Genomic DNA, 19,767 nt, shown 5'->3' on the forward strand with positions numbered 1-19,767 from the left:
TCTTTTTATTTGGAGAATATTGCACAATGCACCATGTGGAGCCTTTTTTAATCTTTTTAAAATGAACCCTGAAAGTTCAGATTAATGTCACAAATAAAAAAGGATTCATTCATTTACTCAATTTTAATCAATTTATATATTTTATAGCTTCCTTTCAGAGGTTCCTAATCTAGAATATTAGAATAAGGTTTCATTTCACACTTTTATTTTGAAAGACTGTTGGGGTTTTCTTCGTTGTTCGCACTTTTTTACTTTGTGTAGCGTTTAACCCTTGTGCTATCTTAGATGACCCCACCCTTACATTGATGTGTTCTCCCTACCATGACAAAGGTGGATAAAGGTGGAAAGATTTCATGTAATCCATGGACACCAGTGAAGATCACAAATCATTGAAGAAAAAAGGTTCAGAGCACTGTCTAGTGGGTCTAGATGACCCCACTCCCAATGTTAAAATGCCTAGGATAGAACAAGGGTAATGCTTGTAGCTTGAATTTCTGGTATTGTTTGAAAATGATCTTCTCAGCTCTCTCACACTTTCTACAGTAAAGGTATTATTTCATTTTGCACTTCATTAATATAAATGCATTTTTATTAGCCAATCTGGCTAATCATTTTTGTATCTTTTTAAGATAATTTGGCATAAATTATAATTTTACACTGTCCAACATTTAACCTGTTGTTAGGTGAGCTGCAGCTATTTCCTTACAAAAATTCAACTTATTTTGTTCTTTTGAGGTTTTGTGTATATATTCTGAAATTGGTTTATATTCAGTCAATTTGAGCTTTTTTAGCTTTATTTTAGCGCATACATTAGCATTTTTGCAGATGCTCTTTACAAATGTATCACATCATAACTGTGTTACTCAGCAATTTTTAGATCTTTTGAACATTTTCCGGCTAATTAAATATGTTTTTACTTAGTATAAGATAATACAGAATTCTAATAAAGATACATTAGAATTCTGCACTTTTTTGGGGGGTAATTTTGTTTTTTGCATGTGATGTTCTGATTTCTAGTACTCAGCATAATTCCTTCATAAGTTTTTGAAACTTTATTCCACGTAAACTTTTCAGTTATTTTTAAAGTTTCTTAGGGTATATAACTTTTAGTTTTTTTTCAATTAGCAAAGGTTAGCTACATGCTGCAACATTATTAGCTAAATTAGCATATACCATGCTAAACTCGTTTGTTTATCTATTTCTTTTTTTGGACAGCACATTTTATTTTGAGATTATTTTTGTATTTGTCATACACACACCACTGTCCAATTACATAACTTTATTGTTAAAATCCTCAGATCAACACAAAATACAGCTAACATGAATGTAAAAGTTACCAAAAAATTATCATGAAATAATCAATCAGAAGGCAAAGACTTCCAGTATGAAATGTACAGCCATTTGATTCTATATATGTCATTGCACATTATACCAATATAAGTACACAATTTACAGGAAGGCACTGTGGAAGAACACCTGCACATGCATCTTTGGATGGACCTGCCGCCTGCGGAGCTCCAGGGAAATGTTGCAGGAATGTTTCACCACAAACAGTCCGGCCGAACAAGTTATCCATGCTGAAACGTACAGATCGGACCAAATTCCACATTTTTCCTCTACGGCTTCATGTAATCCCAAAAAACATGACATTCCAGCTTCTGCAAAAGATCTGTTTTCTTCTAGAAAGTCAAGTTACATCAACAGAGAAGCAAAAACAAGTTCTTTTTACTGATGTAACAGATTAGAGTTCCACAGCTTGAATAACTTGTACAGGAGGACGGGTTCTGCGGTGCGCTAATACATTAAAGGGAACATGGGAGCACTGTTTAGGTCACGTAACACACAACTGAGTTGCTTTGTCAATACAAGACCAGGCACTTGTGAAGCCCTGATCCTTTAGAGACGGTCTGTCATGTTTTGAAAAAGCTTCGGAGGAGCTTCAAGAGATTTTTTTTTAACATCAGAGCAACCTAAGTTCTTGTATTTTCTTTTTTTTTTTGACAAAATACAATCAGAACCTCAAAATGTGGCTTTCCTCCAAAAAATAAGACACTTTTTAAAAGTCGAATTTGCCTTGAGAGCTTACTGTAAATATATATTTTGAGAGTTTTAGGCAGGATCTTTGATCCTTCATCCTAGGTACATTCTTTGCGGGAGGCGTTGATCAGTTTTTCAAAACAAAAGCTGGAGTTCATGGTTTCCTGATGAAGCTGCTTCGGCACCGATTCAAAGGCTGACTTCACCAGGCGCTGCAGTGGCTCTCGTGACTGCTGACAGACTGACAGTTACTGTAGCGCTTCTTCACAATCATGCTGATGTAGGCCTTCATGAGCTTGGCGATGTCCATGACCTGTAGGAGAAACCAAGACCGTTATGAGGATGGCGTCAGAGGAAACACGCCGGCTGGAAGGGGAAGAGTCGTTCGCCACCAACCATTTGGGTTTCAAAGAGCAGCTCTCGACCCTCCACTGTGATCTTGTAGACGTTGGGCAGCGGCGCTCCAAAGGAGAGGATCTGCTCGTACGGGAACACCTCCAGAGGCCACGGCTCGCCCCGCTTGTACACTGAAATGGCCTCTCGACTCACACCCAGCCACAGCTCAGAGGGGAACGAGCCGTCCCCACACTGCCGGACAACAACAGGAAAAGGTTGTTTCTGATCCTGAAGCCATGCTTTTATTATTTTGCACTAAAGCTACAAATTTCTCCTGAAATCTACAGCGACCTCTACGATCTGCCTGTTATTTGTAAAATTTACTTTGTTCAGGAAAATTACTTTTCAAGATTCAAAGTGTTTAATATCATAAGCAACAGTGAAGCCAAGTTCTTACTTTGACGTATATAAACAAAAAATGTAGTAAATAAAAAAGAGTATAAGAAACAGAGAATGCAATAAGTTAATTTTTTCAGCTGTTTTAACGTCCGTAAGCGTAATCCGACTTATTTTCTGTTGCTTTTCATTTTTTCGGCTAGCTAAGCGTATTTTCAAAATGAGCAAACTTTTCAATCCGTCGCTAAAACACTGAGCAGCTGTTTTTAGAATAGGTCGAGGGTTCAAATGGCAACCTAGACCTCACTTATTACAAACATTTGGGATTCAGAGATCTTTGTTTTTTTATTTAACCAAAAAAAATTGGTCATTTTATTCTTTTCAACATCACATTTAGCTTTTTCAGCATTTTAGCTTTATTTAAGGGACATTAAACCATGCAAGAGAATTTAGCAACTTTTTTAGCCTGAATGTATAAATTGACAGTTTTATCTGATTCATCTTATGAACTTTTGTCTGTTTTAGGAATCTTTTTCCGGCTGCCTTAAAATTTTTCAGGTAATTTTGCTTCTTACAAAGAATTCTTTTTTTTGTAAATCTCATTTTCATTGTAGCTGTGATAATGTGAGGCATCCTTTTGCATCTTCATTATTGACATTTCAGCTGTCTTAAGCTACGTTCACACTGAACGCGGTAGGGGTGTACAGTTTCAATGCTAAGTCAACGCACAAACACCATTAGAGGTCTTGGGTCGCGTTTGGAGCGTTGGGCGTGGCACGGCGGTCTGCCAATAGCGTGTTTCAGGCGGTGTGGCGTGATGTTTTCAGAGTTCAAATGTTGCAACTTTGGCAAAGGAGACACATGGCGTCATACGGACTCAGTCATTGGTTGCAGTCCAAACCCAACATGAAGGAGAACCTGATCGTTCTCCTCCTTAGACAACCACAAAAAGGTCCTCTAATTTTATTCTTATTCATATTTTATCCTCCTAGGACTAATGTGGGACAAACTGGGTCGCAGGGACACGGACGTACCGCTGAAAGCGCCGCTCCCGCAGTAGATGGCCTGATCTCTCAGCATCATACATGTCTTCCATGCACGACACGTCTACAAATACAGATGGTAGCTCCTCCCACACGTGTCAGGAGCATCAGGTTTATGAACGTATTTTTAGACAAGCGTCGAGCAGTGAATTTGACACGCGCCAAAAGAGAGGCAGCAGACCCAAATTTGACACGTGATTCACGTTTGGTGTGAGCGTAGTTTTAGACTTTCAGGATATTATTTCAACTACTAGCCTACATAAGGTTTACAAGTGTTTCTTCAGTCACTACTTACACTTGTGTTGTGATACAAAAACACGTAGTGATCACAAAAATGAACCATTCGGAAATTGTCTTTTAAGTGAAGACAGTTCTGTATTTAAGTGAAGAAAAGTGAAAAAAGTGAAGGTAAATCCAGCTCACCTCAACGTTGAACAGTGTGGATCCGTATCCCTGCCACTCCTTCACCAGACCCATGTACTTGACCATGGCCTGCTCCTGGTTCATGCCCTGCAGTTTCTTCCACTTGTCCACCACGCTGGTCTTCACCGCCGCCGTCTCTTCTCTCATCCACGCCTCCAAGCTGTTCTCCTCCTCCAGCTTCTGCCGACTCATGGAGCCGCTCCTGAAGCTCCGCCTCAGAGTTCCCTCCAGGAAGCTGGAGCGCTTTCTCTCGGACGTCCCCGACCGCTCAGCCACCGAACCGGTTCCCGAGGCGAAGGATTTGGCTGAGTTCTGAACCCGGGCCCGTAGGCGCGCCATGGGGAACACCTGCGACATCTCAGGGAAGCTGACCTGGGGGTTGTGGTCTCCCAGGAGGTACTGGAGCCTGAGGGCAGCCAGGAACTGCAGAGTCTCCTCTGGGGCCGGATACTGAGCACGGATGACCGCCTCATGAGCCTGAAGGAGGCAGAAAACACTCAACAAAATGCACGCTCAACTTCAGAACCTTTGGTGTACATGGACAAAGCCAGCCCAGAATTGATCCAACTTTTCTACCTGCTCGAACATGAAGGCGAACTCCACGCTGTCTTTGGGAACACTTTCCGTGTCTAAGAAGCAGTAGAGCTTGAAATAGAACTTCCAGCCGGTGTTGTTTTCCTCCGGGCTCGCAGACAGTCTGGAGACCGCAGAACGTTCAGGTTAACGTTCAGACGCTTGCCTCCGACTCCAGAACAAAGAGGCGGGGCCACTTACTTTTCGAACTTGGCGAGCACGTCGGCCACGACGGTTCGGCTCTCAATGGCTTTTTCCGTGGCGTCGTTGTGCTCGAACAGAGCGAACATGTTCCTGCTGTTCTCCATGGCCAGACCTCGGATCAGCTTCTCCACCACCTCCATGAAGAACAGCGATCACAAAACATCACTGCTACCACACATCGGAACATTTTTACAACAAAGTAAAACCCCCACATAGAGAAAAATGGTGTTTAGGACATGTTTATCTGATGATGGAGGACAACATTTAGCTCAAAAGTCCATTTCTGAGTCTTTCTTTATTGAAATCGTTGTGGATCAGGAGCAGAGAAGGAGCTGATGTTACATAGAAACTATGTAACAACAGCTCTCCACTCCGCTCTGATGAATCCACTTTCATCCACATTCAGACCAAATAATGCTGCAAACTAGAAGGAGAGTGTGTAAACAGAGAGCTCTCAGAAGTGGGGAGGGGAAGGGGGGTTGGGCTGTTCCACACCTACAGTCCCACCCACAACTCAGAGGTAGATTTCTAATGAACTCCTGCCGCTCTGCACAAACTATGTCCTAAAACACCACACAAGTGTTTATAATGAATCATAATGTAAAAATCAAATATTATTTAGACCTTGTTTTTGGTTTGTTTTTTTATATATTTATTTGGTTGTTAGATCTCAATTTTGGGGGGTTTTGCAGTAAAAAAAGACTAAATGTATTACTCTGGATTGTGTTTTTACATTGTTTCAGGTTCACCGTGCAATTATTGTGTAATACTGTATAATGAAACCAAATCAACCATTGCCACAAAAAACGGTTTTAACCCCTTCATGCCTGAATTTATTTCCAGTGATATAACAAAAATATTCTTTCGTATTTTTCCGTTCAACGTGATGCTAAACTAGGTAGACTTCTGGAATAAAAAGTATGTCGCAAATTAGAAACATTCGACATTAAGGGTTTAAGGATGAAGTAACAGAACAAATTGTAAAATAGAAATAAAAAGGTTCACACTAAGAAAGCTCAAATTTGTGAAAAGATTGTCTGCTTATTCTTCAAATTCCTTTGTATTTACAGCACAAATCTATAAATTTGAAGGAAGGCGGATGAGCAGCAGGGGTGCTTTTTTTTTTATATTCTTATTTTCGTATTTGTACGTCCTGGCAGTGATGTGACCTTTGGCTCTGTTGGAGTTGGTGACCTCTTTTTCACTTAAGACTGAACAGATTCATTTCCTGACGGCTCTTTGGTCAAACCCCCCGATGACCCGCCCGGCCCCCGACAGAGACGATTAGGCCCCGCCCACCTCTCCGGCAGTGGTGTGAGAGTTGATGGTGATCTTGCAGGAGCCTCCTCCGTGGCAGTGAACGGTGGTGCTCATGTCGTGTCGCGCCACGATGCAGCGGATCTCCTCGTGGGACGGCACGTTCTCCCTGCACCGAGTCTTCTTCAGAGAGTCCAAGGCGAACGCGGCGTAACGATCCATCTCTGTTCCGGGGAAGAGCTCCCGCGTCCTGCGGACGTCACACCACAGATGTTTCCATCTGACGCCGAAGCCTCTCATTTGCCCTTCCCACCCCTCTTTAGCAAACACGCTCACCTCCGCAGGTGGAACTTCAGATATCTGAGGATGCTCCTGCTGGGGACGAAGGTGCAGGACATGCAGGCCAGGATCTTCCACTTGCAGAGGTTGCCGGCGCTGTCGGGCTGCGGCGGCCGGGCCGTCTGCTTGATCAGCTGACAGTAGAGCTCGTCCCGCAGGGGTTTGAGCTCCTGGCCCGTCTGCAGGATGCCCTGGATGATGGGGATGGGGTCTGCCACCCCGTCCAGATGCTGGAGAGAGCTGAAGACCTTGAGGGCTTCCTCCTGCAGGGTGGTGTAGCTCCTGCTCCGGGGGGCTGAGCAGACCAATGAGGGGGTTAGTGGGAGTTCAGCTCATTCACGAGTAGATCTGTGCGACTCACCGGTGAGGTGGATGTCTCCGTAGGGCAGCGGCAGCAGTGGGGAATGCAGTGGGTGGTTGCTATGGCGAAGGATGGGGTTCCTCTTGTAGATCTGCTCCACCACCTCAGAGTTCAGGCAGTTTTCCTGCAGGCGGAGGAGCGCGACATCAGTTTTCCTGTTATGTGGGTGTCTCTCCTGCTTCCTCTCTGGTTGTTCTTACCCGGATGTCCAGGATGAGCTGCTGGGTGGGCGTGTCAATGGGAGCTTTGGTGTCGATGACGTTCTGGATGGCGTTGGCCCAACGCGTCGCTTCGGTCATCAGCTTACAGTAGAGGCGGTACGAGTGTTTGCGCCCGTAGACTATCACGTTCCAGTACCCTGTTTGGGAGCAGAGTCAGCTTAACAGACGCGCATGATGCAAGGCGCTTACGCGGTGGCTTGGATGGTCCTCACCGGTCTCCCTGAAGACCTTCTCGTCCGGCTGAACCACCGAGCACAGGCTGTTCAGCACCAGCGTCCCCAGCTTCAGGGCGCTGCGCTCCGAGCTCTTGTAGTAGTCCAGGGAGTTGTGGGTCAGTAGGAACCAGCGCTTCTTGAGCTTGAGCGATGCTTTGGTGCTGTTCTTCATCTCTTTGTGAAGCCAGCCTAATGGAGGAACAAGCAGTGGTCAAGACGCGCCCCGCCCCCTCCAGAGATGCAACAGTGGCAGGAGTCCAACCTCGGATGATGAACTCCTGTCCGTCCACGCGTGCGTCTCCTTTGGAGCGCTGCAGCAGCGTGATCCAGTGGTGCATCTCCTCCGGCGTGTCGGCGTTGCAGTGCAGCACGCGGTTGGCCGTGATCATGACGAAGGAGTTTGGGCTGCGAGGAGACAGTCGAGTTACATAATATAGAGTTTAACGAAGCTGTTGTAGCTCCAGAGATGAACTTTTCAGATAAAAGTTCCTTTTGGCTAAAAGATAAAGACAAATCCTGCAGCTCCAGAGCAAGTTCATCAAGGTTTTTGTAGAAGAATTGCAGTAGAAGAAGACAAGTCTAAACTCTGATGCAGAATAACTACTTATGGAATACAATATCCAGATTTACTGTTTTTATTTCTACAAACATAAAAGTTTTTCCCAGAAGGCTTTTCTGCTCACCGCTCTGGATTGTCTGACGCACAAACCGAATCGATCATCCCCACATCCAGCGTCCCCTGAGGAGACACAGATAAGAGAGGAATGGGTGACGGGGCCGGAGGTGCTTAATGACTTTGACCTTTCGTCGGCGCCCTGACAACCTGTCCTCCCACAGACGAGTCTGCAGAACAGAATTACATCAGGTGGAAATCTAAAAGGAAATCAGTTTCCTCATCATTTTTAACAGCCACCAGCCTCCTGCAGGGATAATGCAAGGTCTGCTAGTCAAGATGTGGAATCATTTCTGCTCACAGGAAGACATAGAGTGGGAGGAAAACCCATATTTTTATCACATATCTTCTCAATTTAGAAAAAAAAACAGTTTAGGTCCATCACAAAGCTGGAAACATAATATAAAACAGGCTACAATGTCGCAGCTTCATTTCCCAGAATGCTTTGAGTCTGTGCGTACTCACCACGGCGTTCTGGGGGTTGGCCTGCTCGTCGTTCATCTCCCTGATCTCTTGCTCCGTGGAGCCGTGGACCTGACTCAGCACGCTGAACCACTGACTGTAACCATGGAGACAACATCCAGTTTAAGCATTTGTTCCCTGGGAAACTCGTGGATAAAACTGCTCTAAAAAAGCTCCGGTTCAGCGTTTATCCAAACAGACCTTCAAGATTGATCAGAAATCGGATGAAGTTTCTGGTGAAACAAAATGCCAACAAAAATGGCGAGCAATATCGGAGCAAACCAGCCGTACAGTTTTGAGTCAGATGCCAGCTCAGACGAAGGAAATGGATCTATTTGTCTACATGTGGACGCATGACATTGCAGGGAGCTTGTGGCTCGCCGATCATAGCTTCTATGCTCCACCCACAAGCTTTTTTCAACTGCATTTTTTTCGTCTGCCCATTATTCACAATGATTTAAATAAAAGAAATACCCAGAAATTTACCCATTTTAATTTGACTTTTCCTTTATATGAGAAAAATGCCACAAGAACATGTTAAAAACACCCAAAACAGCATTTTTTAATCAGAGTGGGGCATTAAAGATGCTTGAATAGCAGCTTTTATTTAGGAGTGGAAACTCACCTGGCATCCTCTGCAGACTCTGCAATCAGGTGGTAGGTCCTCTCTGGCATCACTATGTCGATGCCGTTCTCTTTGCCCGTGTTATCTATAATTTCTCTGGAAAAGAACCAAGAATTCTTGTTGTTCCGAAAAAGATCCGTCTTTTCACGACCAGGAACATTCGCTGTTCAGACATCTCACGGCCGGCTTACTTGGCGTCGTGGATGTCCAGAACCCCCTTCATCTTCTCCTCGCTGTCGTTCTCGAAGTACATGAGCTTGCTCTGCCGCAGCACGAACCAGCGCCGCCTCCAGTTGCGGCGGGACAGCGTGGACGAGCCCCCGCCCTTCTTGTGCAGCCAGCCCTGCTTCAGAGCCTCCTGCTTGGCCCGGAACCACAGGAAGGTCTCATCCTTCAGCACGCACCAGCGCCGCTTCCAGGTGTTCATCAGTCCGCCTGCGGGAACCAGGACCCCAGACTCATGTGAGCAAAGAACACGTGGAACTTGGACTGGACTACCACGGTTGTGGATTTGATGCTGCCTTGGATCATTATCCTGGCGCATGATCGTATGATTCGACCCTTCTTCAGACCCACATTATAAACCTTCCACCTCCGTGTTGAACAGCTGGCTTAAGACTTTCTTTTGTTTCTTTAAGCATCAACAATCTCTATCCTCTTAAAGGAAATTCCCTCAAAATCTCTATTTTTCTGGTTGTGTCCATTTCATTGATGCTCTTTAAAATGACTCCAAGTCCCATCAGCGACATTCATCAGAGGCCTGGGAGTACAGGTTGTCTTACGGGACATCCGCCTTACCTTTGATGTGCAGGAAGCTGTGGAAGTACGGCAGAGTGACGCAGCTGTAGACGGAGTCGCGGCGATATGATAGCTCGTCATCCGTGTCGAACCTGTCGAAGTCGTCCTCGCTGTCCTCAAACTGGACAGAAAAAGATTCAAGCCTAAGAAAACTGAAATGCTACTAATGTTTAATTGATCTGAAGAGTCAGGGTCACAAATAACTGTCAGGTTTGGATCACATTGCCACTGAATAAACTTTGATTGATTGGTAGAAAATACAGTGGGTCAACAACAACCTGCTGGGTTTACAAGGTAAATGAGTTTATGACTTAAATTTTACAGGAAATGGATAATGGTTGGGATCCACCTCATACTTAAATACCCTTTGGTCAACCATCCTTTGCTGTATCTTATGCACTGGTCACAGGTTTTTGGTTGTCCAGGCCCCTGGAGGACAGGGGTGTCTTGTAGTTCACTTGAGGCTTGTATGACCACCTTAAGGTACGTCATGAAACTGGAACGTACCATTGTTATGCGTGTGGTAAGTACTTGTAGGGATAATGGAAGTTGTACTTATTTATGACGTATGAGTGACGCAATCGTACAGGCATTTTTGTTAGTAAGGTGGAAGTAGTGGGTTCTTACTGATTGCGCGCAAATGCTAAAAACTACGAATCATTTGCTAATTTCTAACAGTCAGGCTGCACAAAAAGAGCATGCACTTAAAGTTACAGTCCCATGATTTGTTATCCGCAAATGCCATCGTGCTTGGGGGTATAACCCCCCAAATCCAAACCCTTAATGCTGAATGTCAAGCAGGGAGGCAGTGGATCTCACTTCTAGAGTCTTTGGTATAACTTGACCTGGATTTGAACTCACAACCTTCCAGTTACAGGGCAGATACTCTAACCACAAGCCCACTGAGCTGCAATGTTTACACATGTAGTTCATTTTATTTGCTAAATTTACCAGAATCAGATTAGTATTTGGTAAATTCAGTGGAAACTGATATATTTTTTTAAACCTTATCCACTGTATTTTCATCAGAGCCCTGCAGCTCCAGTCTACATGAGTGAAATAGAGACTAATCCCCTAAAAACTGACCGATGACTGAGCCCCCTCTGAGCTGAAGCGGTACGCCCCCGAGCTGTTGTACGTCCCAACAGAGCCGCGATAATCGGGGGACCACTGTTCGCTGCGGGGGTTGGAGAAGGCCATGCTGCCGCTGGAGACGATGGCGCCCTCGTCATAGTCGTCCTGGTCGTAGTCGGAGTCCTCGTCCGGTGGAATCAGCTCCACCAGGTCGTCGGACGGCGCCTCCGACTCGGCCTTGGGGTGTCCGTAGGCCGAATCCCCGCTGGATGAGACGCTGTGGCAGGCCGGGGGGCCGGCGGGTGGGGGCATCGGCTGATGGAGCAGGGTGGTGGGGGGCAGGGCCGGGATCGCAGCCTCGTTGGCGTATGGGTCTTCCTCAGAGGAGTCGTCGCTGGTTCGGATCCCGCTGGTCCGCTGGCCGTCCGAATGGCCGTGCTCGCTGGGGTTTGGCGAGTCTTTGAACGCCTCATCATCCGCCCCGAAGCCCTCATCCACCTCCTCTTCGTCGGTCCTCCTCCTTGTTCCATTCTGCTTCGCATCTTCTTCTCCCACACCCAAAGAGCTCTCAATGTTCCTCACACATTCGTCGATCTCGTCAAAGTTCAGCGAGTCCAGGAACTGTTGCGCCGCTTTGCAGGCTTCGTCCTCCAGCCGCCGGAGCTCCTGGTCGCGGAGGCGCTGGAGCCGATTCAGGGAGGCCTCTGTCAGGGACAGCTCCTGCTGCTCCTTCTGTCTCTGCAGGGCCTGGATCTCCCGCTCTAGCCGCAGGATCTCCTCCACCTGAGACGCTTCGTGAGGGCGGATCGCTTCCTCAGCAGACGCCTCCTCCAAGGTGTCTCCTGATGCCAGCTCCTCCAGGATCTGCGGGGACGCCGCTGCTTCTTCAACGGGAGCCTGAGATGAAGCCGAAGACGCCAACTCCTCTCGTCTTCTGGCTTCTTCAGCCTGAAAGCAGAAAAACACAAATCAAACTGCTTTAGAGATTTCAGCTCAGCTTTGCTAGCATGATTCGACATTAGCAATCAGTTTGAAGAAGCTAATTTGAGGCCAATTCTTTAGCATGAAACCAAAAAACCAGCTAGCATCATTAAGCTAATATGTTTGACTCTTTCAGTCAGTCTGGATGTTTGTTCACGATACCATGTTTTATTTAAATGCCAAACTTTGAAGGAATGAAGGAGGTCCATGCCAACGGTCCCGCCCACAGCTCAGAGGTGAATTTCTAATGAACTACTGCTGCTCTGCAGAAACTATGTCCTAGAAAATATGTTGGTTTTCTATCTAAAAATGACAAAATCATAATTAAAAGCCTTTTGGCAACGCTTTGAAATTATATAAAATATGATCCGAGTGGGACCTTAATGTTGCACAAGCTCCCTGTTCAACTAGCTTGAGCTTTTCCTCTATTAGGTTTCCTGCTTTAACACCGTGGCTGGCTGTCGTGTTCTGACGGTTCCTCCGTCAGACTCAGGCGTGAGCCTGGAGAGGATGCAGGGTCTCCATACCTCTCTGCTGAGTCTCTCGGCCTCCAGCTTCTGTCTCTCCCTGCACACACAGAATCAAACCACAGCCAAACGTCAGAAAAGTTTCCAAAATTCATGGAAGACGTTTCTGCCCTCAGTGGGAACATCTTCAAACCACAAAGCAGAAAACAGACTTCTGCATTGGAAAAATGTGCAGGTTAAATGGTGAAGAGACAGATTTTCTATGAACACAATCCTGAACTTCCCACCTCTCCAGCTCTTCCTCCATCCTCCTGCGGCGCTTCTCCTCCTCCCTCCTCCTCCTCTCCTCCAGCAGCTGGCTGTAGGCCCGGCGGGCGAGCTGTCCCCGCAGACGCTTCTGGAAGGTGAGCGCCGCCCAGCGGAGGAGCAGGAACCTCCGCCTCCAGTAGAAAGCCCTGTAGTTCTTCTGAATGACCACAATGCACTGCAGCAGCTTCCTGTACTGCTTCCTGCGTGGGTGACAGCAGTGTTGGAGGCTTTCCTGAGTCAGATGGCGAGTCCGAGTGCGGACACGGAGCCGTACCTGGCCACATAGCCCATGACGTGCGCCTGGATGATCATGGCTGCTTTCAGAACCTCCACCTCCCTCTGCTTCTCCAGACGGTGCTCCAGAGACTCCTGCAGGAACACCTGAGACCAAAGGATACCAATAATCCAAACTAAACCCTTCTACTTTTAAGTTTTTCCATACATGTGAATGAAACCAAAGCAGATGAAGGTGAGAAACTCATCAGGATTCCGTCTGAAGTGGGAACCCAGTTTGGGTCTTTGTTTGTGTAATTTTGGGCTTCTTCCTCTAGAAGGGGGGACTATGAGCAGAAATTCAGAGATACTTGAACTCCTCGCAGATGTTATTCCAGAACAGGCAACAGGCGCCTGGCAGCTACTGGCTTTTATATGTCCATGGAGGACAGGAATGAGGTTACGACCAGGATGGAGGTAATACGCCTCCTGGATCTGTGCTACCCCAGGACCAGGGTGTGGGCAGCCTCCTTCCGATGAAGATGAAAAGAATATGGGAGTGACCCGTCCTCCAGATCTGCACCCCGAGGCCCCCTTCCTGGAGTAAAAACGGAAGATTCTGGACCGTGAAACTGGACGACCAAGCACGACGCTTAGTCATCAAAAAAAGGGAAAGGGAGATGGATCAGCGGAGGAGTGTGGTCGCAAAACACCCCTCTCTGAGCTTAGAACCCCCACTTACCCTTTTTATGAAGCCAAAAAGTGCTAAAAAGGATCGTTATTACCTTTTGGAGGAGCATTTGTCTTTATCTCCAGGGCCTGTTTAGTGGAGTTTGCATGTTTTATTGTTTTTAGTAGAGCTTTTATTGATTTGTATTTGGGTCTCTGGTTATTTTGAACAGATGAAGGACTCCACGTGCTTGACAGAACCTCGGACTCCAACGGCAGAGGAATGTGTGGCAAATTGTACATTATAAGCTGTTCTCCCTCTATCGAGCCTGGCCAGGCTTTCATTAGGGGCATGGCGATGAATCGATTTTTGTTCCTAGGATGAAACCAGATCAATCTGTCTGAGGCAGAATGTATCAACCAATACCATTAAAAATGAGATCAATCAATAATCAAATCCAAACTGGAAAATACCATTTGGAGTGAGACATTGTAGGTTTCTATGATTATAATGTAAAAACGACTAAATGCATCACAGCAGACAACACACCCCAAGACAAAAAAAGGAACACTTTGACTTTAGCAGTCATGTGACCATACAGTGTGCTAGAATGTTCTAATCATGTTCCCTATAATGTTTGTTTGTACACATATTTAATTTACACTTGATTATTGTGCGAGAAATGCAAAATCTGGTAAAAGGTCACCTGATCTGTTCAGTACCAGGAATTTATCTCACTGGTTGAAGTTTTGGCTAAAGATGTCCTGGATTGATTTTAAGTCAGTGAATCGGATCATTTAAAAGAACCCAAAATCCAAAGTGAATCAAATCGTCAACCACGCCAGTGAATTGAATCGTTGTCACACGCTTGGTTGTTACCCTGCTCCCAGCTGACCTGATCTGTTGTTGTGCTTGACTTTGTCACAGCTGCATCCTCAGCAGCAGGGTTGGTGAGAACGATTCCCAACGGAGCTGAAGAAGCCCTCATAAGAAGGCATCTTCAGCCTTTTAGCTTTATGGTTTTTTTTTTAATGAAAACTTAAAACCATGGACTGGGGCGGGACCTAATTCTGATCGCCTCGAAGCTAAAATCACTCCTGACAGTCACGCCACGCTAACTCACCACAATCGATCCAACTAACTAGACCAGGGGTCGGCAACCGGCTACTCCGGAGCTTTCATTCCTGTGCTGCGGCTCTCTGTGTTTTTGTAAAATAACTATCATGTTATTTATACAGACTGGCGAACTGTCCAGGGCGCCCCCTGCCTTCGCCCATAAGTGGCTAGGATAGGCTCCGGCAGCCCCGTGACCCCGAAAGGGATAAAACGGCTGAAGATGAATGAACTATCATGTTCTCAGATTGTCGTGGTGCCTTTAACACCGTCATTTAGAGCGAGCGGGCAGGAGGGAGACAGCAGCGTGAACGCGCGGAGGGGGCGTGTCTGCAGCTGTGAACGCCGACCAGAGTCTGTTATGGGATGGAAAGTTTTTCTGGATAGAGTCAGTGATAATCTCATCATAGGGGGACACATGAATGCCCCCCCCCCCAAATCCCCCCCTCCCCAGACCAAAACCACCCATTTCCGTGTAAAATAATTTAAATTTTCTCTAGGGCGCCCCTACTATCCAGTCACCTTGCTGCTATGATGTCCGTATGTTGCGCTGTCTGTGTGGTAAGTGCTGGGGGGGGGGGTTGCACACAGGGAAAAACAGCAAACAGGTAGAGAGGTGGGGGCGGGGCTTAGACTCACTGCTTCTGATTCCAGACACACTAACAGCGGCTTCCTAACAAAAATTGTTGTCATCCATTAAATGAATATAATTTATTGGGTTTACTGGATTTAAAGAAAATGAATAAATAGAAATGAGTCTGCATCAAAGTGAATTTGTTTCCATCATCTCATTCATCTGAACTCTGGGTGTTTGACAGACGGAAAAGTCCATTCAAAGTTGTGGAAAATGGAAAAAAGATCAAAGGAAACATCACACTCATAAAGAATTGAAATAATTAGATTAAATTAATATCCTGACAGCATTTTGAATCAATACAAGTATTGCCAAATGAAGTATCGCGATATGTCGGCAAAAACATTTTTTCCAACACACCTAGTGTTGCGGCTCCCTGTGCTTTCATTTCTGTGGGAAACTGATCCAAATGTCTCTTTGAGAGGTTCAGGTTGCCGACCCCTGATGTAGACTGACCAAAGATGGTTTTGCTGTAGTCCATTAGAAATTCACCTCTGAGTTGTGGGTGAGACTGTCCATGGGGAGTAAGCCAGCACTCATTTCCCATCATGCCTTTGTTTGCACTTTCTCTCTCACTAGTGTACAACCCTTCACAACCCCAAGCTAACATTACCGGTGCAACAAAAATGGCGAGCAATCTGGGAGCCATCCAGCCGTGTAGTTTTAAGCCAGATATCAGCTCAGACGAGGAAAACAAAGACGTACACGGCTCTAGTCGTGTAGAAGTATATGCATCAGAATGAAGAGACGATTTTTCCGTAGACTCTATGTCACTGCTACAAGCTTTTTCCAACGCCATTTTTTTGTCTGCTCCTAATCTACAAGTATATGAATAAAGACATACTCAGAAATGCAGGTTTAATTTGACTTTTTCTTAATAAATGTCCTCCTTTCATGAGAACAAGAACAAGCTAAAAACACCATTTTCATCTGAATGGGTCTATAAGGTACGAGCATCAGGGAAACTGCGAGACACACCTGCGCCCCCTTAAGATGTGGCTGCTCCTCTCTACCGCCCAAAACCCCCCCAGCACCCACAACCGCCCCGTATCGGTACATGTGGCCTTAACAGCAGTATTGTAAGTATTAGGGTGGCAGCATCAGCGGTCTCAGAAAAACCTGGATGTTTGACAGTTTTATTTTCTTCTCCGACATTTAAAAAATGGATGCTACCGCTGTGGTACACAGTCTCTTCATCATAACACCAATGTGCTGGAGTGAATCCCACACAGCCTTCAGCTTCACGCCTGTTCCAGCCACAGTGGGAATAAAAGATTAACAACCCCATTAGAATTTTAAAAAAGGGCCTGTGTGCTGTTTTAAAAAAAGAAATGTAATGAAACGTCCGACACAGCCTTCCAGAGGAAGAACAGAAATGAACAAATCCAAATCCTCCTCTCCTTTTGTTCCCGCTGCTAAAGACTGCAGATTTCTGCAGATGGGGGGGGGGGGGGGGGGGGGGGGTACTCAGCCACATCCCTGAGTTAAAGAAAAGAACCCACTTCCCAGCACCGCTGCAGGAGCCGAACGGGGCTCCACTGATGCGGGAGCCGGGCCCTCTGGAGGCCGCTGGGGTTAATCCGATTAGGAGGGAGGAGGAGAGTGAGAGGCGCCACGGAAGTTACGGCGCTAAGCAGTTCGTCACGGGTTAACTTGTCACTTAGGAGCAGGATAAATAAGTAGGAGTCCCGCCCATTGACTGTATATGAGAACTGGACAGAGTGACCCCTCCCACCTGGCATTCCATCAGGAAGAACCTGCTGCAGAGAAGCCAAAATCCCAAAGACTTCTATAGAGAAACAAACAGCTGTACTCAGTCATTCTATTGGTCAGAATAACTATTTTTCATTTTCTTGCTAATCCAAATATTTTCTTTCTGTAGGGTAAGTTATTCAAGTTATAAACTGATAGAAATCAGGTGCCGCACATGAGACCATTTGATTGACAGATTCTCCAGAGCCTGCTTTCAAGTGGAAGGGGTGTGGCCTTCCAACAAGTTCACCCCTGATTGGTGAGAGTGGTTCCCATAGAAACGTTGAATCAATCCGACTCGGACAAACCAGTGCTGAGTGTCGATTTCAAAATGGCGCCTGAATGACCTGTATTTGGTTGGAGCTGGAAGTAAGTCCTTTTCTGTAGTTGAGGTCACGCTCACTCGGTCCAGTTCTGTTATACAATCAATGGTCCCGCCTCACATGAGCGGACACAGCGAAGCAGCGTCTGCACTGACGATGAGTTCCAGGATGAAATAACGATCCATCAAATCCAAATTTGTTGTTAGTTTTTAGGTAAGCATTCATTTATTAATAAAAGTCCACTTTTATTCACAATAAAACTAAATCTGGTTACACGAGAGAGAGAAAAAACGATGGTTAAGGGTGGAGAGGAGGCAAAAATAAAACGGTTTTTGGATCAGTTCTTTCTTCCCGTTTGACCTTCAGCATCAAACGCTGCTTTTCACACATTCAGGTGTGAAGCCTGAAGCTTAACTGCATCCGCTCCAGAGGCAAACATCACGCCAGCGTTAAGCTTCCATAGGCTCCAAAGAACCTTTGAAAGTACAAACTAATAAAGAGGATCCTGATTTATGGACAACATTTACTGAATTTTTGTCTATATTTCAACTCCTTTATATTTGGAACAGCGTTGGTCTTAAAACCAAAGCAGGAAGGATCTGGTCCATTTTGAATGATGTGTCACCATAGCAACAGAGAAAAGAAAGAGGTTTGCTTTTCACAATGTTTGTGTTTCAATTCAACTAAAAACCTCAGAGCCAGAAGCTTTCATGCAGAAGAAAGTCGTGAAAATTCAAATTAGAGCAAATGACAGAAAATTTACATTTAGATGCAACTAAAAAAAGATTGGATGTGAGCCTCAATTGTTTGTCTTTTCTCCTGATTTACTGACTTTTCCAGCTTTAGACTGCAGCTTTCCTTCACCTTTGACCTCATGAGTCTTCAGGATTATTTACTAGTTTTTGGTTAACAGCTGCTTTTCTGGCTGATGGGATGCAGATCTTCAATATGTTCCAAGGAAAACCAAGCAGCTTTTTTAAATGATTAAATGTTTATTTCCTATAAATACAGAAGGACGGTCAGTTTCGTCTTTAAATATCTTTAAATGTTTTTTAGAAGCTGCTTTCCTTTCAATTGTACAAGAAAACAAAAATTCTGAACTTCCATTGTTTTCTCGTGTTGTTTTTGGCTTAAAAACGATGAATAATTTTTTTTTTGTGTTGTGGTTCTGCTGAAAGACACAAAGGAATGAAACCGCGGTTTTCTTTGCGCTTTAGGGTTTAGGAGCTGCAGTGAAGCATCAACAGCTCCTGAACCAGAGCAAACCTCTGATCCTTTTAATCATTAAAATGCTAATGAGCTCGGTCTGATCCCCTCTGATCCTCCGTGCTGCTCCTGCAGGCGCAGGTCAGGCCGTGCCGAGAGGACGCCAGCACTGAACGCGGCGCGTGTGAATGAGCTGACTGATACCCACAAACACCTCTGAGGGCGGAGAATTGATTTAGGGGTTTACATGCCATGTTAGTTGGCTAACGGCCAATTGTCGACAGTCTGGAAGGTAAAGAGCGGACGGCAGTCACGATACACACTTGTTTTCTACATATTCCTGTTTATATAACAAAGAACTGCAGTGTTTTGATTAAATAGAAGCAAAAAAAAGTGACAGATCAGCAAAGGCTAAAGGTCGAAACCTGCTGCATTACTGGAGGAAACTCTGGACTCTTTAGGACTTTTGCTAACGTGAACTTTTATCTACCTTCTATACCTCTGCAAGTCTGCCTTCCAGAGATGTCTACTGACCTTGACTAAAAGTGTGAACATTTTGTGGAAAGAAGTGTTTGCTTTGAACGAGCAAATATGGAAAGAGTTGAAATATTTCTTGAGCAGGAAGTTTTTTTTAATGTTTTAAAGTGTATTATAATGTTCATTCCTCACTATAAACAATCCCATAGTGGTATTTTGATCCATTCATCAATTTCTGAGTATTCCTCTGAAGACCTGCAAAATGAGCACCAGCCCCTCCCACTCCAATAAATCGAGGGGGTTCTCACATTGTGACATCACAAAGTGAGAACAGCCCCTTCCAGGAAGAGTCTGCGCTGCCAGCACCGTCCCCAGGCTAACTGACACACCCACTTTCTCTGCGGAGCTAGCTGTGATCGGCAAAAACACCTTCCTTTTAGTTTCATTTTAAGTTTTTCGACGACGCTGCCAAGGCCAGCTCTAGGTTGACATCATGAAATGGGCGGCGCCCACACGGAGTGAAAGGCGGTGTCAGAGATCTAGTCGTCTTACTTCAAGATAGGAAAATGAGCTGCGAAAATAACT

The 19,767-nt window shown here is 45.4% G+C and overlaps 1 protein-coding gene across 1 annotated transcript in view; it reads right to left on the reverse strand.

Moving 5' to 3' along the window:
- Positions 1–1,264: 1,264 nt before the first annotated feature.
- The window catches only part of myo10 (myosin X), a 117,814-nt gene continuing 99,311 nt past the window's right edge, over positions 1,265–19,767 (reverse strand). Inside the window, exons 22-41 of the mRNA XM_011486183.3 lie at positions 13,069–13,175; positions 12,773–12,994; positions 12,546–12,585; positions 11,050–11,985; positions 9,964–10,084; positions 9,357–9,600; positions 9,166–9,261; positions 8,544–8,637; positions 8,089–8,144; positions 7,668–7,810; positions 7,403–7,594; positions 7,170–7,327; positions 6,970–7,093; positions 6,606–6,903; positions 6,312–6,519; positions 5,010–5,146; positions 4,812–4,932; positions 4,236–4,712; positions 2,434–2,625; positions 1,265–2,350 (exon numbers count right to left, since the gene is read on the reverse strand). Coding sequence (XP_011484485.1) covers positions 2,240–2,350; positions 2,434–2,625; positions 4,236–4,712; positions 4,812–4,932; positions 5,010–5,146; positions 6,312–6,519; positions 6,606–6,903; positions 6,970–7,093; positions 7,170–7,327; positions 7,403–7,594; positions 7,668–7,810; positions 8,089–8,144; positions 8,544–8,637; positions 9,166–9,261; positions 9,357–9,600; positions 9,964–10,084; positions 11,050–11,985; positions 12,546–12,585; positions 12,773–12,994; positions 13,069–13,175 — 4,077 coding nt within the window. The 3' untranslated portion in view covers positions 1,265–2,239. The remainder of the gene's footprint in view (positions 2,351–2,433; positions 2,626–4,235; positions 4,713–4,811; positions 4,933–5,009; positions 5,147–6,311; positions 6,520–6,605; positions 6,904–6,969; positions 7,094–7,169; positions 7,328–7,402; positions 7,595–7,667; positions 7,811–8,088; positions 8,145–8,543; positions 8,638–9,165; positions 9,262–9,356; positions 9,601–9,963; positions 10,085–11,049; positions 11,986–12,545; positions 12,586–12,772; positions 12,995–13,068; positions 13,176–19,767) is intronic.

The sequence above is a fragment of the Oryzias latipes genome, chromosome 17, assembly GCF_053564925.1.
Source record: "Oryzias latipes strain Hd-rR chromosome 17, Olatipes_Hd-rR_3.1".
Taxonomy (NCBI): Eukaryota; Metazoa; Chordata; class Actinopteri; order Beloniformes; family Adrianichthyidae; genus Oryzias; species Oryzias latipes.